Raw genomic sequence first — 24,315 nt, 5'->3', positions numbered from 1 at the left:
ACTTCTCCTCAAAACTAAACATTGGGTTCTTATGAGATTTTCTTTTGTTTTGTTGATGAAATCCAGAAATTCCTGTTCTCTGTGCTGGACACACAGACTAAAGCATACCAATAAGACACATACAGATTAACCAAAGTTCTAAAATACAGCTATCGCCACTGGTTGTGAGAACTTGTAGCATTTTGTTTTTTCTAAGCATGCTCCCCAACAGCCAGCCATTTGCTAATTAAGAAAATGCTTGTCATTTGTCCCCAGTGACTACTGCTGCCCAAAACAACTGCACACAGCCACATACCGAAATTGCAAGTGGAGCATCCGCAAACAGCATCCTACAAGATTTATTTCCAAATAAAAACTCTTATGATGCACACAGCTGTTTATATTTAATCATCTTCATGAAGAACTTCAGGAGGAGAACATTTTAGGCTGTTTAGGTGAGCATTATATCCCCTTGTGCAGATGTTTTTGATATATCAGACAAAACAGGACAAGGGGAAGGAGCGGGGGGAGGGAGGGAGAGATTAAAAGGAATGGCAGAATGAAAAGGCCCCAGAAGCAAAAGAAGGGGACTAATGTTAATCAATTTTTGCCAGCAGATGTTTTGCTTCAAGTTCCAAATCCAATAATACTTGGCTTAGACTAGATGAAAGAGTGACAGGAACTGGGGAATGCACACAGACACAAATAAGAAAACACTGGATTGAATATTGCTCGTATATCTTTATACTGTTGTTGTTTTTAAAGGAAGCATCTGGGCTGTGTGGCATCTAGTCTCCTTGGATTTTGTGTGGCAGTAGTCCATTTCCCCTTTTCTTTGCATTTTTAAAGATATGGTAATTAATAGATCAACACCATCAGGCATTATTCACGAATAAAACAGCGGCAATCATGTCAGTCCCAGAAATGTTTTCATCCTATTAGTTTCATAATAAGCTTTTAATGATTGGTTCAATAAAAGTCTCAAGGAGCTGACCCCTGCGGTCCTGCCAGAGCTTTCTTGTCACCATTGATCACAAAGACAAAAATCAATTGGAGCTAAAGAGGGAGAAGTTAAAAATAAATTGTGTAGATCGATTTCTGTTAAAGCTTTGAGTTAAGAGATGAAAAAAATATTTATATTGCATAGCTACCATGAATTAAATTAAATTTACTATAGCTAAATATTGTGGCCCCAATCAAAAGTTTTGCTCAGCTCCAATACCGCAGGATCCAATACTGCTGCTGCAATCTCACTGTTTCTGTTGGGCTCTTGCACAACAGGAGCTACTGATACCCACTCATTTTTGGGAAATGGGATAGGACAGTGGTGTTCTGCAAGCTCCACTGGCTTGCCCCATTCCAGAAACAAGCATTAAGCTCATTTCCAGTTGCTGCAGGATCCATAAGCTTCCTGTTGTGCTAGTGGTGGATCCTTCTACTGCAGAGGCAGCTCTACTGCCCCATGGCTCCATGTACGAAAGGAATCCACGATAACTTTCTGAACATGGAAGTTAATGGAGAAACCCCTAATTGTGAACATGATTCTGTGTGTGCATCAGAACTCTGTGGAGTTATTGATCAAAGTAATGGCATTCAAGTGCATTAAAAAAAAAGTTAATCTGGGGATCAGAGCCCCTACTTAATTCGATAAGGTGAAAATATTTAAGCTAGTGTGAGTCTTGCTGGAAATTTGCATTCATTTTTTCTGTTTTGTTTTCAGGAACACATCACCTACCAGTGGGGAAGAAGGGATGACCTGGGAGCAGCAGCCACACCACCCACGCTCCTCGGGATAGTCCTGAGACCACAAAAATATCGGGAAATCCACAGTCCCAGATATCCTGGGGAAAGTCACTGGTCATCCCAGGTTCCCCCCAGTATCCCTTGTGCATCATATGGACATACAGGGATGACCTAGAGATGACCCTGGGATATCTGGCAGGGGTAGACATGGCCTTAGTAACAACCAGTCACGATGTTTTGAAATTGCTTGTAGTAAAGTTAGTAAGCATTGTCAGGTGTTCAAATGTGTTGCCTAATTTTAAGAAAATATATTATCTCAGTGGTGCAGATACCACATGCACAACACACCCTTTACTTGAGCTTAAAATTATAAGGAGAGAATCCAATTTTATTTATTTATTTATTTTGCATGCATCACTTCTGCAGAGGATTTAGCAAAGGCCCAGACTGGAGACATCTGCTGCTATTGATGAAAGAACCTTAGCTCAGAGCCTCCATTTTGCCAATACCCTTTCTAAAACTAATGCTGTGCCGAAAATTTCTCCCACATATTTTTCAAGCATTCTCATTCAATTTGAAAGAAAAGAAATTGCTTTTGAAAAGAAATTAAAAGGAGAAGAAAATCCATGGAAATTTTCATGGGTTTTGTTCAAGGTTCGTGTGCTTATCTTATTTAAGAGGTAGCTGAGGAGCATGCATGAGTGTCCTGTCTTTCATTGTACAATCATCCCTTGGAGAGTCTCTACATTAATGAAGAAGCCCACACTCTTACCAGACATTTTTTCTCAGGTCTTTCCATGTCCACCGTGGGCTCCTTTAGATGCCGACCAACGGTGACCATGTGATTTGTAATTCCTCTCTGGGCAATGCTCCATAAAGGTCAATGAAACAGAACTCTCTAGTGACAAAATTAATCCCATGATTATTTTAAATACTGCATTATCTCTGGTGTTTTCTAAAGTGAGCTCACTGGGGGAAAGCATGGGAGACATCGGGGAGGTTCAAGGCATCATGTAAAGGACCTGTAAACTTCCATGAGTGGCCAATAAATCACTCATGCAAAGAAGTTCTCTTACAGCCTGTAGCCTCCTTGACTTCCTGCACTTACCACCCGGGGGATGGCATCATGAGGAAATTCCTTCCATAGGGCTTTTATGAATCAGGAAGCACAGGGAGCCTGGGAGACAGTACAGCAATGGCAAGATGTGCAATGGAAGGAGAACATATGTATGAATGTATGTATGTCCAGATAATGAAGTAGAACAAGGGAAGCCTCTTTCATGGTGGGGAAAAAAACTTTCAGGAAATGGGAAATCTGTTTTTGTCATGGCACTAGCTCCAGCTCTTTCCTGGAGCTGGAAGTAACACTGCCCCCTGTCCTCACACCTCCTACAGGACTTTGGGGGAAGGAGCAGTGTACCATCACCTGCATTAGAGAAAAGATATATTCACAATCACCCCCTCAGAAATGTATCATTTCAAAGACCCAAACCCTAAAGATTGACAAGTGGAGCTGAGCCAAAATTCCTCAGACTGCATTTTTCTGAGAACGTCCTGAGATTTTTAGCTCCCTAGAATTAAAAGGCCATAATCTCCATTTTGTTTTCACCATAATTTCTTTTGTGTTGGCTGCATTTCCTGTTGCCTCCCCCACCTCATCTCAACAGCCTGGAATGATAGCAGATATATGAAATATGTAAAATGGAGGCCAGGCTGCCAATACAAATTATATGTTTTCCATATGCAGTGGCTTTGCGGGGGAAAACCCTTATGGGGAAAAAAGAAAGAAGCTGTGCTACAACCCTGCCAATGGTGATCTCTACTTGTGAGAAATTGTGGATAATTTCACCACCCCCTGGAGGAACCTGGTGAAATTCTCCCCTCAATTTCTCTGCCTCAAATAGGGTGCAGATTTCTGAGATGCCACTTGTGCACAGGACAGGTAAAAATGCTATCACAGCGGTAACTCTTCAAAAATGAGGAGGCCTCCGTGGCAATGCCCAAAAGCCCATTATCATAACACATCCTGGTCTCTGGTGCAGCAAACACCACAGTTGCTCACCCTGTAATTTCCTTCATCAAGCTCAAATTGCCTCAGACACACCTTTCATCAGAAGAAATCAAAAGGTCCCCTCCTATCACCACCTGAACTCCCTACTTAGTATCATCAGCAATAAGAGCAGGCATTAAGGTTACAATCTGCTAATAGTGATGTAGTCATGACCCATCATTATCAGTACGGATGGATTTATGGAAGCAGCTGATGAGAAGGGGATGCTCTCAGCAGTCACAGGGGGAGGGAGAGAGATCACACTACTCTATTTGGGAAAGTAAGAACCATAGAGGAAAGCTTCTCATTGTTCAAGTAGGCACAAAATTGGATAACAAATGGGAGTGATACAGAAGAGAAACCAAGATATGAGAGGAAAATGCAGGAGAGCTAGAGAGTGACAGACAGCATAAACAATCAACAAGGCAAAGACTCTTCACTCCAGAGCCCACATTTACATTTCTTCTTGTGCGCTTCAAGAATCTAAGTAAATATTCTATTTATGGCAAAGACAGAAAGGGTGTTTCTGGCCCAGGTCTCCAGATAATGATAATTTATTGCCTCCCCATTACATCTCCCTTTGGTTAATGGTGCAACGATCTCTCAATTTAAAGCAGAAATGGAGTGCATCCAGATGCAGATGCCAATACGAGCTCCGATCAGGTTGGCAGAGCTATGTTGAAAGCTCCTAGTTGCTAACAGGCCCAGGCTATAGTGCTCCAGACATGAAAGCTAATTTACAAAATGTAAGGAGTCTTCTAATTTCTAAGGGACCCAGTGTGGCTCACAGCAGAGAGCGTACAAATGTTGAGGAGAAGAAATGACGGTCACAGCCCTCTCTTCTGACCAACAGCATCGCTGAAGCCCATAATTATCCACCCAAAAGTGACTTGATGAAGTCACAGCATTTTCAGTAATATTATGATTTTATATTACTCTTGGGTTAATTTCAGGGAAACAAAGCATACTGTTTATTGAAACATATCCCCCAAATGGGTTTGGCACCTTGGATAGCTCCTTTACAGTAGTGCTGTGCTGAAAATATCAATTCTTCTATTTTTTGTGAAAGAGACTGGGAGAGGTGAGAATTTCAGAGAATTCTCTTCTTAGGGAGGTGGGCACGGTTTCCACATATATTTTTAAGTGTAGGTAGTTGTTGAGGGGTCTTCTTTCTATTTTTTTTTAATCCTGGCACTTGCAGGAGCCCAGGATTAAATGAATACCTAATGGGGAGGATAAGGTTACATGGTCTCCAATAGTACTGCCAGAGTAGCGGGGGCATTTTTTTATTTTAAAAAAAAGAATAGAAAGAAGTCCCATCAGCAACTGGCTACACTTAAAAAGGTATGTGGAAACCCTGTCCCCCTTCCCAAGGAAAAATTCTCCCAAAGTCCCCCTCTCACTGTGAAAGAAGCAAAAAAGAAATGAAAAGAAAAGCCTCTTTAGAAGGGAGAGAAAAAGTTCCTGAAAATAGGGGGCAGGATTTGGCACAGCACTACTTTAGAATTCTAACTGGTTCTGACTCAAACCCAGAGCGGAATCACATCAGAACCACCAGCCTCCACTGAATCTCCCTATCTATCCCCTCTCTCACTTCATTGAAGGCAGGTATTTTGCCCTGGCTTCATCAGACAAGCTCATGGATCACAGCGCTCCCTTGCCTCCAAGGCTTGAGAGCTTCTCTGAGCTGTGCCCTATGCCAGCAGCTCCCTGTCTGCTTACAGTTCCCTGAAGGCTTATTCCAAGTCAGAGAAAAATAATTCAGGGTCAGGTGGGGGAGAATGATATTTGATTCATAATGGGTAGTATCCAGTTGTGTTCCAGCAATGTAATTAGCGCTTGCTAGGTAATGGGGGGGGGGGGGGAAATGGTAATTTGCCCATTGCCCTACCAAGCACCAGTTATTTTCACAAGCACTGGTTTACGCTAGAGCAATGTCATTATTGCGAGTATCAAGGCACAATTGGATCCTACCTGTTAAATGAAAACATTACAAGCTGGGAAAACAAAACATATAAGAAGGTAATTGCAAATCTTGACGACATCACTATCTATAGCTGAGGCAGCAATCCTATGGACACTGTCCTGAGAATAAATCAATGACTTACTTACAAGTAATAGGATAACATGGTGTAAATATGCAAAAATAGCTGTAGTCCTTTGATTTGTAGTGCATCTACAACATGACCTTGCTCCTGCTGGGCTATGCAGAGGTTGTTTCTACAGACCAATGGGTGTGATTTCTCCCTTTCTGGTACACATTTTTTATTAAAGGAAAGGGGGGAGCCCTTCATTCACATGGAGTTGCTTCATATGATCCACACAAACTACCATGCCTTATTTAAGCCCAGGTGGGATGTGGCATGTGCCAGCCGCCATTTTGAATATTCAACTCCCAGCAGCAGGAGGAGTGCCATGGTTTGTCATGTCATATGAAACTGGGTGGCAGGGGTTGTTTGAAGGTTAAACTACCTTAAAATAACCCAACCACAGATCATGGCTTATTTGATCATGTGAACCCAGACACTGGGTAGACTTGTTGAAGGTCATTTAACTACTCCTGATACAATACAAAGGGATGTTGCTATGGAGTTGGTGAGAGAGAGTGGAGGGGGGGGGGGTCCATTGTTAAAAAAAACACCCTCACATATTAAAAAAATACTAAAACATTATTGAAATATTGGGTGCTTCTCTATGGTAGTAGGAAGCTTTGCACCATTTTTTAAAATTATTACTAAAGAGTTACATGTTATTCTTCTTGATTTTCTGTATAATTATGTACACTATGTAATGTGCTGATCTATGATAATAATAAATTCATCTACCTACATGAGTGGTCATGTGAATAAACACCCACATCCTTTAAAAAAATGAAATGCATTCTGAAATTGCCTTGGGCTTCTAGAGTAGGGAAGATGTGATAGTTGTCATGGATATGACAAAGGAGGTGCCTACAAGTGTCACTCCAAAACATATACACATTTATTGCAGGTGCTCTTGTCATTTTAAGTGTTAAATATCTACAAAACCCAGATAAACCGGTTTGAATAAAAAACATGACAGGAACAGGGGGAAATGAATATCTCTAATAGCTTCTATGAGTCTCTGAAAGACTATCCTCTGTATACAGTTATGGTGTACCTTCATCTCTTCTATTCTCAACTTGTGGCACCTAGATTACCATAGTCAAATACAGGGCTAGTAGTCATGATGGCTTGAGAACATGAACAGGAAGATGCCATTGCACGTATGTCCTGCTTGTGGGCTTTCTGTAGCCAACTGTTGGTCACTAGGAGAATAGAATACTGGACTATAGGCCTTTGGTCTGATCCATCATGGTTCTTCTTATACTATATACTTAGGAATAGGGAACCTTTAGTCCTCCAGTTGTATTTGGACAAGAACACCCACTACTTCTGACCACTGACTGTGCCGGCTGACACTGATGGGAGTTGGAATCTCGCATTATCTAGAAGTCCCCAGGTTTTGTTTTATGTTATTTAAAATATTTTTAGGCTGCCTTTAAGGGTGAAGTTTTCCCAAAGTGGTGAACAAATTAAATTCAAAAAAACATTGATTACAAGTAAAATCAGCAACCCCAAGAAATAACAGTGAAAACAGGTGAAGAAGTGCCCAGTGACCATGCATTCCAGAGGTGCGGGGACACTACTGAATAGGCCCTCGTACTCACCAACCTAACCGCTGTGGGCAGCAAGGAACTGAGAGACAGTCCTCTGTTGATGGTCTAACAGGAGAATTTGAACATGGAGGATTCTGTCTTACTGCAGGGATTTGAACTCTTCTAACACAAATCATACACACACACACACACACACTGAATTTGTTTGATTATCCCTAGGTTTCACTAGAGATTCCATTTCATGTAACACAAAGCAATCCATAGTCATCCTGATTTGTGCCATGCACTATAGACAACTAGAAAATGTCCTTCTATTCTTCCTTCACTGGTTTATGTGGGCAACAGAATAAATATATAGAGCATAAACAAAGGTGACTGCCTGTGGGCAGGTGGCCCTGCCAATTCTGTTCTGCAAGCGGCACCCACCATTTGTGGAACAGAGATTGAGCACCTCTGGGAGAAACCTGAAATGAATTGAAATGCTCATTTCTGGGACGTAGCAGGCCAGCAGAATTCACTGAAGGGCTCACCTGACCTGCTCTGGAAACAAACGTTTCCACTCATTTTGGGGTTACCTTCCAGAAGTGCTGAATCTCCACTGGGCAACCAAATCAGCAAGGTGGGCCACATACAAAATGAAAACAGCCTTGGGCCCCACACGTGGACCGGCAGCATCAGATACTGCCCACAAATACAGAAGTTAGCTGAAGCTGTGAAAACAGAACATGTTCTTAAGTCTTAAAGTTTTTCTGATTTTTTTTTAACGTTCAAAATAAGAACGACGAAAAAATAATGTCATGTACAATTAATTCTAAACGAAAGGCAGAGAAAAGTACATCTAAGACATCTCACTTCATGGGTTGCCTTATTGTTTTTTTTAAAAAAAAGACTTAGAGTAATTAGTAACAATTAATTTCAGCCCCAAGTGTTCTGTTTCCAGTGGATGCCAATTGCAGGCAGATGGATGATCACCCCACACAGAGCATCTTGTCACTAGTACAAACAGACTGGCAATGTTTGACTTCAAAAGAAAAATTAGAAGCTCTCTTTAGACACATATAAGACCTACCTAAAGTTTGACGGAAAGTTACAGGATTTCTTATCCCACCTGATATCTGAATACATTATTACATTCATTCTATTGTAAGTTTTGGCATTTACTAAATAAATTGTGTGCAAATTAAGTGTAACAATTATAAGTGTTACAACATGCGAGGAGTCAAGACAGAAAACTAACTCACACTTCCTGATTGCATGTGTTCAGTGTAACATCCACACCAGAAGCATATATCGCTCTCCTATTATGAGATGCATGAGGTCCAGACAAAGTTACAACTCATGGATCTCAACACAGAAAAGGTATGTGGCTATTACATAAAAACTGTGTCATTGACACTTCCTCTCTCACATGCATGTTTAATATCTGAAGCCACCATGAATGAAACTGAACAGACAAATCACCAAAAACAAAAGGTAATTGTTAGGCTCCAGGTTAACACCCATGTCCTAGAGAGCCCTCTTAACAGGAGGAGGATTTCAAATCTTCACCACAGAAGACATGGAAGAACCTGAGGAATCTTGTTTGAGGGAGGTCCCAAAGGACCCTCATGTACCCACTCCAAAACATAGGTCCCAAAGGACCCCTTTGACCTTATCACTCCTGTGCTTTTCTTGACTCTCTTTCCTCATCTCACAGCTCTCCAGGGCATCAGCAGCAATGGACCAGGTGGGATGCTCAGAGTTGTTGTTGAATGGCCTTTGTAGCCTCAAGAACCTCTTCCCCAGGGTTTACTCAGAAGCAAGGCTCTACTTGGGGGCAGGGGCCTACTCATGAGGAGAAACACTCAACTATGGTCAATTATGGCCATAGCTAGATGGGGTGAATTCCCAGGGCGATCCCTGGGATCATCCCTAAGCATCCACATGACGCACAGATGATCCCAGGAGCAGGGAGGGATGATCCCTTCCTTGCCCCGGGATCTTGCCCTCCCCTTTGAGCCCACTTTTTCCACGGTCTCGGGCTGATCCCGAGACCGCGGAATGTGTGTGCCGGCATCGCAGTTTGTCCCAGTTCCTCACAGTTACTTGCGAGGAGCCAGGACCCACGCACGGGGCACAGAGCTCCTCAGGAGCTCTGTGCCCATCAGGGGTGGGGTGGGGTGAACAGGGAAATTAATTTAAAATAAGAAAACGTACCTTTTGCACACGGTCATTTGTGCACTCTTCTTCTTTAACAACAACAACAGAAAATGGCGGCCGCAACGTCCTCTCCTTCTGAGGCTGTCCTGCGCCATGTGTAAACAGAGGGAGAGATCTTGCGATAAAAATATTGCAAGATCCTCACCCCTCCATCGTGCTAGACTGGTAGGTCTAGCTGAAGCCGAAGACTCAGAACTGGTGAATCAGGGTCAGCAAGTATATAAGCCCTCGGTCTTCAACCAGACCTTTGTAGGGATAACAGCTCACATTGTGCTTGTTGTGTGTTACTGAACACAGAAACACCTATACCTTAGCTGTACTATGTATGCCAGATCCCTTTACCATTCAAATACTATTCTACCTGCTCCTTCAGGCACTAAGAATAGCTGAATATCTGGAAAGAAAAACTTAGAAGCAATTTATTATTTATTTATTTATTTATTTATTTATTTATTACACTTATATACTGCTCCCATAGCCAGGGCTCTCTGGGCGATTTACAGAAATTCTAAAATTGAGGTAAAAACAAGTATACAAAATTTTAAATTTTAAAACACAGAACATACACACATAAAGCATTAAAAACCGTTAAAAACTAAACATGTGGGTGATTAAGATGTGCCGCCATTTGACTGGGCAAAGAGGAAAGTCTTAACCTGGTGCCGGAAAGATAGCAGCGTTGGTGCCAGGTGAGCCTCATTGGTGCCACCAAGCAATTGATGCAAGGTTTAGATTTTCCTCTACTCCCAGGTATTTGATGGCATATGATGACCTACTTTAGTTGCTTTATTGGGTCTTGGTATTTTATTGTTAATTGTTTCTAGGCTTATATTTTAATTCCTGTTGTAAGATGCTGTGAGCCTTTTTCTGAGAAAGGTGTCTAAGAAACTTAATAACTAAATAATATAATTTAAAAAGGCATTGTAATACTTTCTCTCCAAAGGATTGCCTAATTTCTTCTCAGACAGGGGTACTTATGCACACAACTATTACATGGTTGAAAGAAGCATTTTCTTTGATTATCAGGTCCATCATTAACTTTGTTCTGGTGTTGCTGGAGGTCACACATCTCATCCCTTCCCTTCCCTCCTCTTTCTGTATGTGGGAGTCTAACAAGTTAGTGCATTGGAAACTGAAAAAGACTGTAAGGAGTATAGCATTTACAGCAGTGTGACCTATATGTTGAAAACAAGTCCTTTCCCCTACTATGAAAGTTTCAAGGACACCAGAGGAATAACCTGGGAGGCATAAATTCTGGCTTTTTTCTTAGTACTCTCTCTCTCCTCCTTCTCCCTTCCCCAATATTCTGACAATGTTCTTCCCAACAAATACTTACTCTTGCAATAGCCAAGTGGCACTATCAAATAGAACTAGGTTGTTAGAAGGATAGTACTAAGTGGTTGCGAGCAATGCGGTATACTGGTTAGAGTGTTGGACAGGGACTCCGGAGAATCCGGTTCTAGTTTCCATGCAGCCACGAATCTCACTGGGTGACTTTGACTCACAAGCCTAGCCTACCTCACAGTGTGGCTATGAGGATAAAATAGAGAAAAGGAGTGTGTGTGTGTGTGTCTCCTTGTGCTCCTTGCAGGAAAGGCGGGATTGCCTCCCACTTGACCACCCAGACTTTGCTGCCACTGCCACTGACCAGAACTGTTTTCCGGGCACTCATGCCACCTGGAAGTGCCTAGCAGCTGACCATCTCCATAGCAAGCCAACATTTTGCATTAAAATGGGAGCTCGGGGATTTCAGGAATCTAATGTTACATAAATGGTGGCCATAAAGTGGCCATTAATGCAACATTATAGGCATAAATGGCCACCATTAGATTTCTGAAAAACATGAGCCACCATTTAATGCAAAATAGTGGCTCACTAAGGGGATGGGTGGCCCCGCAGCACTCCTCTGGGGTTTGCCGGGTCGTCCAGCAGCTCATACGGTGCGCAAGAAGCAGTGGCTCAGTGAGTGCTCAGCAAAACCAGATGGAGGAGAGTCAATCCATTCCTACTAACATTGCTTTATACTGATCACCAGCAACATTTTTCAGGCAACATAAGTGTAGGAATAAACACTGCAAAGCCTGTTGTGTTATATTAACTACAGCAAAAGAAAACTTGGAGGTGGTAGGCATTTTTAAAAAATAATAATAATATAGTAACAGTACCTAAAGTATTCTAATATATTCATTGGTTTGGCTATAAACTGTCAACAACACTAAATACACAAAAGTATCAATACAGAATTAAATAAAAAATAAAGATTACTTAACTTAGTTATATCATATAAAGATATCTTAGGGCTTTGCTAGACCTGCCGGGGTAAGCCGGCAGGGAGGCGGGGCTACGGCGCGCTAAGTTTAACGCGTTCCGCCCAGCCTCCTAGACAGCTGACCCGCAGGGACAACGGAAGCCCTGCAGCGTCGGCCATGTTTTTTTTTTTTTTAAAGGGGCCATGTGGGGCCCGAAGCTGCCGGAGAAGGTAAGGTTTTTTTTAATTTAATCCCCCCCCATCGCCGTCTCCTTCGTTGCCCTCCGCCCCCCCTCACCATCTCCTGCTTCGCCCCCCGCCATCCCCTCACCATCTCCTTCGTCGCCCTCTGCCCCCTCACCATCTCCTTCGTCGCCCTCCGCCCCCCCCTCACCATCTCCTTCGTTGTCCTCCGCCATCCCCTCACCATCTCCTTCATCGTCCTCCGCCATCCCCTCACCATCTCCTTCGTCGTCCTCCGCCATCCCCTCACCATCTCCTTCGTCGTCCTCCGCCATCCCCTCACCATCTCCTTCGTCGCCCTTCGCCCCCCCTCACCATCTCCTTCGTCGCCCTCCGCCCCCCCTCACCATCTCCTTCGTCGCCCTCCGCCCCCCCCTCACCATCTCCTTCATCGCCCTCCGCCATCCTCTCACCATCTCCTTCGTCGCCCTCTGCCATCTCCCCCCCCCGGATCACCCACCCCCCTGGCACGATGGGCACAGCGCTCGTATGAGCGCTGTGCCAGGTCCGTGGCTTTTTGCGGCTACTCGCAAGTAAGTGAGTAGCCGCAAAAAGCCGCGGACCTTCCCACACGTTTTGCAGCTCTGGCCTGAGGCCGGGGCTGCGAAAAAGGCGCGCCATAAGCGACTTTGCTTATGGTGCGTTGGAGGAGGCCTCACTGCGGCCTGGGCCCAGATTCCCCTGTGCGTCATCTGGACGCACAGCAGGGAAACCGGGTCTCAAGGCGCACTAAGGCCTCGTCTAGGAAGGCCCTCAGTTTTCCAGATTACAGATCAGTAACAGGGGCATGGAAGTATATTTGATATTACTTTCCTAGAGACACTAAAACAGCCATGTTGCGTCACCTTTATATTGGCATTTGTCAACAGAAATCCCTCCCCACAACCTTTTTCACAAATTGGACCGATATGTTTGCCAGATCTGGAGGCAACATCCAGATATCTGCATTGTCATTATACAGGAAAGATGCAGATGTGTCAAGAGCTGCCTACCTGTTGCCATTGCACACTTTGCGGTCAACTTACCTGAATGAAAATGTACTCATCCTGGACGACAAGTGAGCTTGTGTCAATAGAACGCAAGAAAGGTCCACTCCTGGTAGTCTCTGAACATTCTTGAATTCTACAAGTTATATAATGTGCATCTGTAATGAGAACAGAAGGGTGTATGAGAACACATTGCCGAAGAGGTCTTCATGGATTGTGGAAAGCAAATACTCAGCATAGAGATGCTGCTTCATATTTTACCAGGCCCAGCCTTGAGCTCAACACCTTGTGTTTGTAGCCCAGGAATCCTCCCTGCTGAGCTATGAGTATTGCTTAGAAGACATTGTTCTGGCAGAATATTATAAATAATTATTGTAATGCGGAGAAGAAACCTAGGATTAATAAAAGCAAATGGTATTTAAGCCAAAGAAAGGGAGGATTGGGACTCCCAAACATTACTTCTTATTATGTAGCAAATAGGTTAAGGCATATTGTTGAAGCAATTTTAGGGGTAGGTGATTTAGACTGGATGGAGGATAAAACTACAAGTAATATAGAATTAAATTTGCATAATGTATTTTTTAAGGAAAGAGGGGAAAAAATGGGTTGATGATTTAGGTAATCAGCTCTTGAAGTTCCATTGGGAACTTTGGAACAAATATAAAAAGGAGTTGCTTTTAAGCAGCTCCCCTTTAACACCGGTGATAATGTTAAAGAATTTTCCTGAAGATTTAAAGAATAGATTAAGTAAAGTTCTAATAGAGAAAAATAAAATGAAATTAAGAGAATGGTTAAGAGGGATGAATACAAGAGAGAAGATGGAAGAGGTTTTAAAAGACAGTAAATTAACTTGGCTAAATTATTGCCAATTGGAACAATGGACTAAAAATTGGGTAAGAGAAAATGGAGAGTGTAGAGAGATGACGAAGTTTGAGAAACTAATTGATAAAAAAGAAATGGATAAGGGACAAAATACAGTGACAAAAGGTTTAATGAGTCAATTATACAATATATTAATTGAGAAAGGTTTGTTGGATAGTGTAGGAAAATCGGTTTGGGAGACAGATTTTAAGATACAGATAGGACAGCAGAGTTGGGAAGGACTATGGAGACAGAGAGTGTTGAGAAATAGTGAGAATAAAGGAGAATTATTATAAAATTTTATGGAGGTGGTACCTAACTCCGGTTAGATTAAACAAGATCAATAATCAGCATTCAGCAGATTGTTGGAGGGGCTGTGGTGAAAAAGGAACGTATTTACATATGTGGTGGGATTGTAAATTTGTGCAAAAGCTGTGGAAGATGGTGTTTTTAGAGATTGAGGAAATTGTTGGAATGAAAATAGAAGATATACCAAGAGTTGCATTACTTTCACTGCAAGAAGATTTTAAATGTAGTAAAGAAATTAAGGAATTGGTAACGAATTTGCTGACAGCTGCAAGGTTAATCATAGTTAGGAACTAGAAGACTCAAGGTGATTATTGTATTGAAGAATGGTATAAAGAAGTGTGGGATATTGCTATTAATGATAAATTGACATGCAATATTAAAGTGAAAAGAGGTATAGTAAAAACAAATGATTTTGAGGGAATCTGGAAAAAGTTCCTAGTATATGTGTTTTCTAAGGGAAGCGGGAAACCACCAGCAGAAGAAACTATGAGTTTTTGGAAACAGGAATGAGATCCCGAGGTGGGGGGTGCACTTTTATGTTGAGTATGATTATGTTTAATAGATTAAGCGTGAATATATGATATAAATGCTATTTTATGTTTATGTATTATGTTCTTTTTCTGTTAATTGTATTGTTGTAGGTAAAAAAGTTAATAAAAATTTATTAAAAAGAAAAAAGAAAGAAGACATTGTTCTCTGAGGAGGGCTCCCAGTTATTTTCCCTCTTCCCACCCCTGCAATGGTGCCTTCTCCTCTATCAGCCATGGCAAATCTTTTGCTGCTTTCTGGACTGTATTAGTGCTAATTTCACATGAAATCTGGGTGTAATCATTCTTGGGATCCCTTCTTGACAGTCACTTGATTTGCCTAGGCAGATCCTTTGAAGAACTGCCCATGGTGAAAGTGTTTGGAGTGAGTTAAAAAAAAGTCTGAATTCTTACCAGGTTGTAAAGTACCATAACAAATGTCTAGCAATTGCATTGATTTCTTTCTTGAAACTGGGAGCGCACCCAATTGTGCAATAAGTAAAACTTAACTAGGCCTCATATGTATTTATTAAGAAAAACAGATAATAGGAAACAGTTCAGTAAGTGAATGACGACATACACATTATCTACACTTAGTATGGAAATATCTGCCCCATGCTATCCAAAGTGCATCATTTCCACATCCATAGACCGTGTGTCAGGTGTTATCTAAGCAGCGTCTTTCTTCTATGATGAAAACTCTTGCCTCCTGTTCACTGAATTTGGGTTCATGGAATTTTATTCAAACCACTAAGCATACAGCCTACGGAATACTGACTGGGTTTAGATCTCTCATTATGTGTGGTGATCTTGCATGGACCTTTTTTCACACCCTGCAGTTTGGCACACAGTCATTCATTGTATCCCACAATCTGAATAATCTACAGCTACTATGATGCAAAACAAAAGGTGCAAAATAAGGAGAAACTAAAGATAGAGGCAGCAAACAGATGCAAATAAACTACAGGTGTTGACATGACAACCAACTGCTGCCTATTGGGAAATGTCTCATTTTGAGTGAATTACACCAGTAATCAAATGTATTCAAAAAGGTCACCTGCTTAACTTTCACAGGGAGATAAGACAGGTTCTCATTAATCTGCCTCTTTTTTCTGACTTTTCTCCTTATTCTGTCTTATTTATTTATTTTACACAAGGAAATAGCAACAAAATATTCTTCAAACCTAAATGAGTTTAGATACAGCCGTATGACCCATCTTTCTTCAATTTCATGGCACAAATAAAAAACATTGGCCCACAGGAAATGACAGATAAATTGTTGCAAAAATTAAGGAATAAAAGTGTCCATGTCTAATAAATAACCAAATTCAACAAGGAAATGAAAGGATGATCCCTCCTGAGCATCAAAGAGCTGATAAAAGCCCATTTTAGAAAGTAAAGAGACAGTGAAAAGAGATCAGCCGTTCAGGGCTTAACTAATGAGTCTTATCCCAGTGATCAGACATTCAGAAAAGGCAAATCAGGCATGTTAAATACAGCTGTGTTGCATTAAATAACCTTTTACTGAAATAAAGGATATAACTGTTTTTAAATGAGAGAAATAGAAGAGTGCTCCTCAGGAAATCTGAAACTTCCTGAGTTTAATTGCAGGGAAAATGCTGAGGACAAAACACATTGAGATGCAAATACATTGAGAAAAACAACCAAACACATGTAAAGTCTCTGATATAACTTATAAAGCACCATATTGGGTTGACATCATTTTACATTAAGAGAAAAATTCTACAGTCCTTGGACTAGGCTCAGATGGCTCAGAAAATCTTTTCTGAGGTTGGACACAATGCTCATACCTCAGAAGGGGGAGTCAGAGATTGCCCCCCACTCCCCCCCCCCTGCATAGCCAGCACCAAAAGAACTCACTAAGCGCCTCTCCAAAGCCAGGAAATTGATCTCAGAGAAGGGGGCGTTCCAGTGGGAAGGAAGGGAGGGAGGAGCCCAGAGAGGCGAGGATATGATTTATCCTGAGCCTCTTCCAGCCCTCTTACCTTCCTCCTCCTCTGAAGCATCCTTGCTAGATGGGCTAGCAAGGTAAAGCCCATCTAGTGAAAACAACATAGAACAGAATAGAGGACACAAAGATCACCTCCACTGTTCAGACTGGTGGGGCATAGGAATCTCAGAACCCCCTAAATTCAGGGGCTTCCAAGCAGTAAGGGAGCAAATGTTGAATTCTTCAGTGGATGAATGTAGTAACAGGGTATAAAGGCACGTTCATGTCAGCCAGAGGCAATTCCTAACTTCTGGCACTATGAAGATTTGGACATGATTTGGCCTGGGTTTTAAGATCGTTGGGAGAGGCCTTTCTCTTGGTCCTGCCACTATCAAAGACACACTTGATGAGAACACAAAAAAGGACCTTCTTTGTGGCTGCTTCCAGACTTTGGAAGTCCTGCCAAGCAATTTTTTATTCAGACAAGGTTTAGGCATCTAAGCTGATTTGCTGCTGATATTCTTTCACTTGTCTTTTAGTTTTATTCTGTTTTATTGGATGAGGTTTAATGTTTTAATTCTTTGTTGAAAAAAAATCTGTATACTATTGTTAATAGCCTTGAACACTGTTTTTTCATGAAAAGACTATATTCCATGAAAAATTTCATGAAAAACAGTAAGAATCCCATAATCATCCTAGTTCTTAGCTAGTGGCCTCATTGACATAATCCCTCCTACTCATTATTTAAATCTTGTGAAGCTTTGTGACTAAGGCCTTAGCTAGACCTAAGGTTTATCCCGGGACCATCCCGGGGTCATCCCTGTTCATGTAAATGACACAAAGGATATCCCGGGAGCAGGCAGGGACGACCCCGGGCCGATCCTGGGATAAACCTTAGGTCTAGCTAAGGCCACAGTCAACCTGCACTGGTTGATTAGGACATGAAATTCAGAGGGGCATGTCTAGATGGGGCGGTATCCCGGGGATCATCCTGGGATCATCCCTTTCCCCTGGATAACCGGGACAGCTTTAATACCAACTTTTCCCATGGTCTCGGGATCGTCCCGAGACCACGGGATGTGTGGGCAGCCATCCCGGTTTTGTCCCGGCTTCTTGGGGGTGGGGTGGGGGAGCGGGAGGTGTTTCTTAAAACAAACAAACACTTACTTTCTCTTAACTCCCACTCTTAAGGTGAGTGTGCCAATCTCTCAGCACTCTCTCTTTGGGGCTTGGCCACAAGTCTCCTATTAATGCATCTCCTCTGCTGCTACCTTTGATTTATAAGAGGAAAGTATTCAGGTCTCAAATATGTCTTGGGGACAGGTACCATGGGCATTGCAAAGCCCTTGCCACCATTTGTACATGTATGCTAGAATCCTGCCTTACCCCCAGAGAGACCCCCAGAGAGACCTATTCACAGGAAGAGGGTTGGGATTCTGCAGAAAATGTCACTCTCCCATGGAAGAACTTGCAGCAAGCCAAAGGCAACCCAAGGGCCTCAGCCAATAAACTCTTGGATCCTTTCCTGAGCCTTGCCTCCATTCCCATCTCTCCTAATTCCTCCCCTACGGGCATAGCTAGACCAGCCGATATCCTGGGGATCGCCCTGGCATCGTCCCTGTGAGCCCACTTGATGCACATAGCATGCCGTGAGCAGGGAGGGATGATCCATCCCTTTCCCCGGGATATCGCCAGACCCTTTTCCCCTGCTTTTTGTGCGGTCTCGGGATGATCACGAGAGCACGGAACATGCTCTCGGGCCGGGCATCGCGAGTTGTCCTGGCTCCTCGTGAGTAACCACAAGGAGCTGGGACCCAGGTATGGGGCACAGAGTGCATGAGGAGCAATGTGCCCATCATGGGGTGGGGTGAGGGGGAGGGGGAGGTGTTTTTTTTTTTTTTAAACCTGACGGTTTTCAGACGAGTGCTCATGCGCTCCTTCTCCTTTAAAAACCAAAAAACCAAAATGGTGTCCGTGACGTCATGCACTGCATGTAGACGAGGGTGACGACCTCATGATTATAAAATCACGAGATTGTCACCCTCCGACCCCCTCGTCTAGCCATGGCCTAAGTCTTCAATGCAAAACACCAGTGGATCAGGTGAAAAACTCAGATTCAGCCCACTTTGCCTTCAAAAGCTTCTCTCACCAGGAGATTACTCAGGAGGAGAGAGCTGCTCAGCAGAAAGGGTCTACTTGGGGAAAGGAAAGGACCCAGCAGTGAGCAATGAACCAGAAGGTAACAAGGAAGAAGTGCTTGTTCTGGACCTTTGCTGGATTAAAGGCTTCCGTTGAGCCTATTAACTCTGGCTTTTATAACAGATGTGGATCATGCACAACATAGGCCCTAGCTAGACCTAAGGTTTATCCCAGGATCGTCCCAGGGTCATCCCTGCCTGCTCCCAGGATCCCCTGTGTGTCATTTACATGAACAGGGATGACCCCAGGACCATCTTGGGATAAACTTTAGGTCTAGCTAAGGCCACAGTGGCAAAGTTCCCTAATAAGAGGTGCAGGGATGAGTTTATTTACTTTGATATTTACTCAGTTTATTCAGTCGCAGCAGATGCTCAGAGACCCCCTCCCAATTAAGTAGCTGTCCTGATATTTATTTATTTGATTGGACCCCACCTTCCTATCAAAAAAAGAAAGTACACTCAACACTCTCTTACCTGAGCTGTTATTTTAATGGTGGGCCTCAGTAGTTTTCAGTCCTCTCAAGTGGGCCCTGGGCCCGAACTAGAAGACACATGTCCTGATGAGAGTTGTACAACTGTGTGTCCATTACTCAATGGACCCAGGGGATATAAACACACTTTTAGTGATGGGCAGACAAAATCCCCTCAGTTTGATTTGGAATCCAGTTGGCAATTCCAAGGATAATTGGAAGGGTATGTTTGTGTGGAGGCATTCAGACTCTCTATGCTCCTAATGATTTCTTAAGAAGCACAATGTCTCTCTGCCTGAAATTGGATTTGGGTTTGGGGGTAATGATTCTGAGGGGGAAATCTCTCAATTTGCCAAATCCAATCCCAATTTTGAATTGAGCTGGTGAGGGATGGGACACACTTATTGGTAGTTGATAACACTTTGAAATCTGACCCCTAATCACTGGAAGGCCAGTCAAAGACCCTTTCAGATTATATTGGTTGTCCATGTTCAACTCTCCCTCCTCACCCCGCAGTTATAACCATGGAACCTAAAAACAGAGGAGAAATCCGGTATTCATCATTACAGGTGGGATGGAGTTCTACTTGTGAACTCTAATCGTTCTATTTTTTTCAGATTATAACTCCCCAGCAGTTTCATGTAGATCTTAAAAAGTATGGGAGGCAAGCTAGAACATTGTGGCACCCCACAGACTAAGCAGTCATGGGGTGGAACATAAGTCCCCTTGCACCACCTTCTGAGACCATTCCTCCAGGAAGGACTGGAACTACTTAAGATCTGTGTCTCCAACCCCAACCCAGTTAATGATCCAGAAGGATACCATGGTCAATGGTCTTGAAAGCTACTGAGTGATCCAGAAGAACCAACAGTTTTGCACTCCTTCCATCCATTCCCTGGTGTAAGTCATCAACCAGGGTGACCAAGGTTCTTTCCATCCCATAATCATGTCTGAAACCTGATTGGAATGGATCTAAGTATATGGGTACATGTGGATTCACAAGCACTCAAACACAACTTTTGAGACCTGGCTGAATATTTGGTTTTTGTTTCCTGTTCGAGATAGCTCTCTCTCTCTCTCTTTCTCTCCAGAAATGAAACGTGTACTACTGACTCTCTTTGGAGACTAGGGTAGGAACACTCAGCAAACTGAGCCTGGCGACCCACATTTTCCCTATCAATTAAAATGCAAATCAAGGAACCAAAATGAGCCCAATGCAATTCAATCTCTTCTACTCTGGTTTTATCAGCTCAGTGCTGAGACACTCACGTCCATCTGTTGTCCGAGCCTCCATGTGTACAAGGTCAGGCTCCTTGTCCAAACCTGTGACGGACCTGAGAGAAAAGAAGAAGAAGAAGAACAAGAAGAGAAACAAATCAATCTGTGAGGCAGAATGCCATAATAGCAAGCAAAGGTCAAGGTGGATAAGAAAAGAAGAGGAGTGGAAAAGCAGCTGGCTTCTTCTCATTTTAAACAAGCCACCCTGAGACTGGAATGGATTTAGTGCATGAAGAAGCCACATGAAAAGCAAGGGGGGTCAAATTTAATAAGTAGCCTCATTCAAAGATCACCGAGAACAAGAACACCAGAGGCCTTAGCTCTAATTCTATTTCATCCACTTGCAAGAGCTTCTTACATTGAACCTTACATAGGTTCTGCTCCTATGTTTCCACATTTAAAACAGACTATCCTATGTTTGTTTTTAATTTATAGCATTTATTACCTACTTTTCATTATAAAATAATCCCAAAGTGCAGTACAATTAATAAAACATGATAAAATCTCACAGCATTAACCAACCAACAAACCCCACCCCACCCCACCCACCCACAATTGAACAGGAAAAAAGCATACATAACCGTTTACATGATGTAGCAATCCAGTTTCAGTTTAATGCCTTGGTGAACAAAGCTTGTAGGACTCAGCACCAACCATATATGAGTGGTGGTGGTGGGTCTACAGTTGGGGTGCCTGTATCGAAAGCACCCTCTCTCAAAGGGCTACATATTGAACTTCCATGTGAGATACTTGAAAACTTACTGTTCAGTTAGTATAAACTGTTAGATGTAGTAGTAAGCCTAATGTACCAGTTGCTGGGAAACATGGGTGGGAGGCTGCTGTTGCATCGTGTCCTGCTTTGTTGGTCCCTGGCTGACAGCTGGTTGGCCACTGTGTGAACAGAGTGCTGGACTAGATGGACCCTTGGTCTATTCCAGCATGGCACTTCTTACATTCTTATGGTATCTTTCATTCAACTGTCCTTCCCTATTTGTTCCCCATCCTAGGCCCCATAAGCTGAGAGAAATCATATGATGGATGGGTTTTCCTTTTTGCTCCTTTACTTTGGAGCAGTAGTGCATTATTATTATTATTATTATTGTTGTTGTTGTTGTTGTTGTTGTAGTAATAATAGTAGTATTTATTTTAATTTCTATACTGCCCAATAGCCAAAGCTCTCTGAGAAGTTTACAATTCACAAAACAATAAAATACATCATTAAAAAATACAGCATAAAATACAGCATAACAATGCAGATATCCAAAATTTAAAACAATTTAGTCAGCTAAAAAGAGTTTCAATAAAATACCAGCCCTATTTAGAAGATTGGCATAAATGCCCCATCATAATGCCATTAAAAGCCTGGGAGTAAAGGGCAGTGCACCGAAAGGATGACAGTGTTGGTGCCCAGCGGGTTTCAGTGGGGAGCTCATTCCATATTCAGGGAGCCACCACTGAGAAGGCCCTCTCCCTTGTCACCACCCTGCAAGCCTCCTTCTCTTTAAAATGATTTCCAGAACCTGTCCATGATAATAGAAAGAGTTGTAGCAACATTTTGAACTTCAGGCCAAACCTAGAGGTCCCTCCTTAGGAAAAACCTCCAAACTAATTTCAAGGGATCAATACGATTACTTAGGGTTTTGTCTCTATTTACAACAGAGCTCTGATCTTTCCATATATTCATGAAACCCATCCTAATGGAAGAAATCTCTCCAGTAAAAGCGAAATGAACAGAATCAAGTGAATCAAGAATCACTACCCTTCATAAAAGGCAAATGTAAGAGAAAGCAAGCATTATTTATTTTAATGCAATGTCTGGTGTCCCTTGCTCTTGCCTTTGGGGAGGTGACTGTGGCATGCTTAATACACAGCAACAAGATGGAACGTTCTCCTAATTTAATATGTAGTCACCCAGAACTCTTTGCAGTTTTCCTTGCAGTCTTTTAAAACTACCTGCTTTTAGTGTATACTATATTCCATATTCCCTCATGAATGTCTGCAATTAAAGCTTATAATGGCACAAATGAGTGGTGTAATGCAGTCACTTTATTACTATAAGCTAGATACCACGGGTGTGCAGAGCCTTCTCTGCCTCGAAATTTGGGGTGGAGCTTTGTTGAGGCGATTCTCTGCCCTGATTTTCAGAGTTGGGCCCTCTCTCCACCCCGTTGAATTATCCATCGAAGAACCATTCCATTCTTGGGTAACCGCTACACTATCATCAATGGGAATTAACAGAAATACTTACAGCTCCTTCAATTTTAAAGATAAACATATGAAAAATCCATCCTTATAATCATTACATAAATACCCACCCTTCTATGTTTCACCGAAGTAAACAGTGATGCATTTTTCTACTTGTATGACCCCTGTTCTCATATAAAAGGTCACCTCTTGTAAACCCCACTACATCCCAATACACACTACTGAAGGATCTTTTCTGTCACAGGATCCCCCCACCCCACCCCACCCCACCCCAGGCTCATTTTGTTTGCTTTGGGTTCATTGTTTTTCACTTGCTCTTCAATAGCTGAATTAAAGTATATTGATCATAAGAGTTTCCTTTCCACTATCATTCTACCACAGTCCAGACTAGCAGAATGTGCTACAAGCACAAAAGAAGGACTAGGAATGTGTACAGAGCCAGTAATTCAAGCACGTGATCTCATCTACAGACTATTATTTCAAGTCACAAACATGATGGAAGGATGGATGGATGGAAGGAATGGAGATAGATAGATAGATAGATAGATAGATAGATAGATAGATAGATAGATAGGGCCTGTTCAGATTATGTGCTAAACCATGGTTAGGCTGCTAACCCTTTTGCAGCAAATGGTTAGTGAGTGTGTTTAAACCATGGTTATGTAGCCACCATAGTTAGGAGTGGTTCTCCTGACATACTAAGCCATAATGTTTTGCTCAAAATGCTTAAGCTAGATATTTTTTCTAGAAAAAAAAAAGCCATTTTACAGATGGAATACACCAGTGAAACATACTTTTCTAAATATTTCTAATGTTAAACTACCACAAGTAAAGATTTAAATACTGAAGCTGCAAGATAATAATAAGCAGATAGGCTCAGCCTACTTATTAAAATAACTGTAGAAGGGACTCTAGCATTCAATCCATTGCAGATCCTTGAAATGTAGTTAATAATGTTATTACCCATTTAAAAACCAGTCTCATGTTTTGCCGCTTTATTGTGGGGGACTGGGACCAATGTGCAATCACACATGGGTCTTGTACTTATTAGAGAAGAACTACAAATTAAACACAAACAGCAACATTGTATTTAATATCTGAATAGGCAATTATGAGAAAGGGGAAGGAGATGGAAGAGAATATAAAGTGTGTGCACTCAAAAACACACACACACACACACACACACACACACACACACACACTGATCCCTTAAAACCAGAAAATATTAATTGTCCTTAATAAAAAGAATTCAAGTGTATAAACCTCGAAGTCTGAAATTAAGATGCCTGTGTGACTTGCTATTTCATGCTCTATAAACATTTTGCAAGCCAGATTTACAAAGAAAGGTTTCCTTCTGGCAGAAAACGATACACCACAAGCCTGGAACAAAACAAATGTTATCATTATGACCAGTAAGAATTGCAAGTG

At 42.2% G+C, this 24,315-nt stretch overlaps 1 protein-coding gene across 1 annotated transcript in view; it reads right to left on the bottom strand.

Moving 5' to 3' along the window:
- The window catches only part of SORCS3 (sortilin related VPS10 domain containing receptor 3), a 526,629-nt gene that overhangs the window by 136,393 nt on the left and 365,921 nt on the right, over nt 1-24,315 (bottom strand). Inside the window, exons 6-7 of the mRNA XM_063133247.1 lie at nt 20,674-20,738; nt 13,128-13,246 (exon numbers count right to left, since the gene is read on the bottom strand). Of these exons, the coding sequence (XP_062989317.1) occupies nt 13,128-13,246; nt 20,674-20,738 (184 nt within the window). The remainder of the gene's footprint in view (nt 1-13,127; nt 13,247-20,673; nt 20,739-24,315) is intronic.

The sequence above is a fragment of the Elgaria multicarinata genome, chromosome 8 (assembly GCF_023053635.1).
Source record: "Elgaria multicarinata webbii isolate HBS135686 ecotype San Diego chromosome 8, rElgMul1.1.pri, whole genome shotgun sequence".
In the NCBI taxonomy this organism is placed as follows: domain Eukaryota; kingdom Metazoa; phylum Chordata; class Lepidosauria; order Squamata; family Anguidae; genus Elgaria; species Elgaria multicarinata.
Note: the sequence above shows the minus strand (reverse complement) of the source record. Positions and strands in the feature narration are given on the sequence as shown.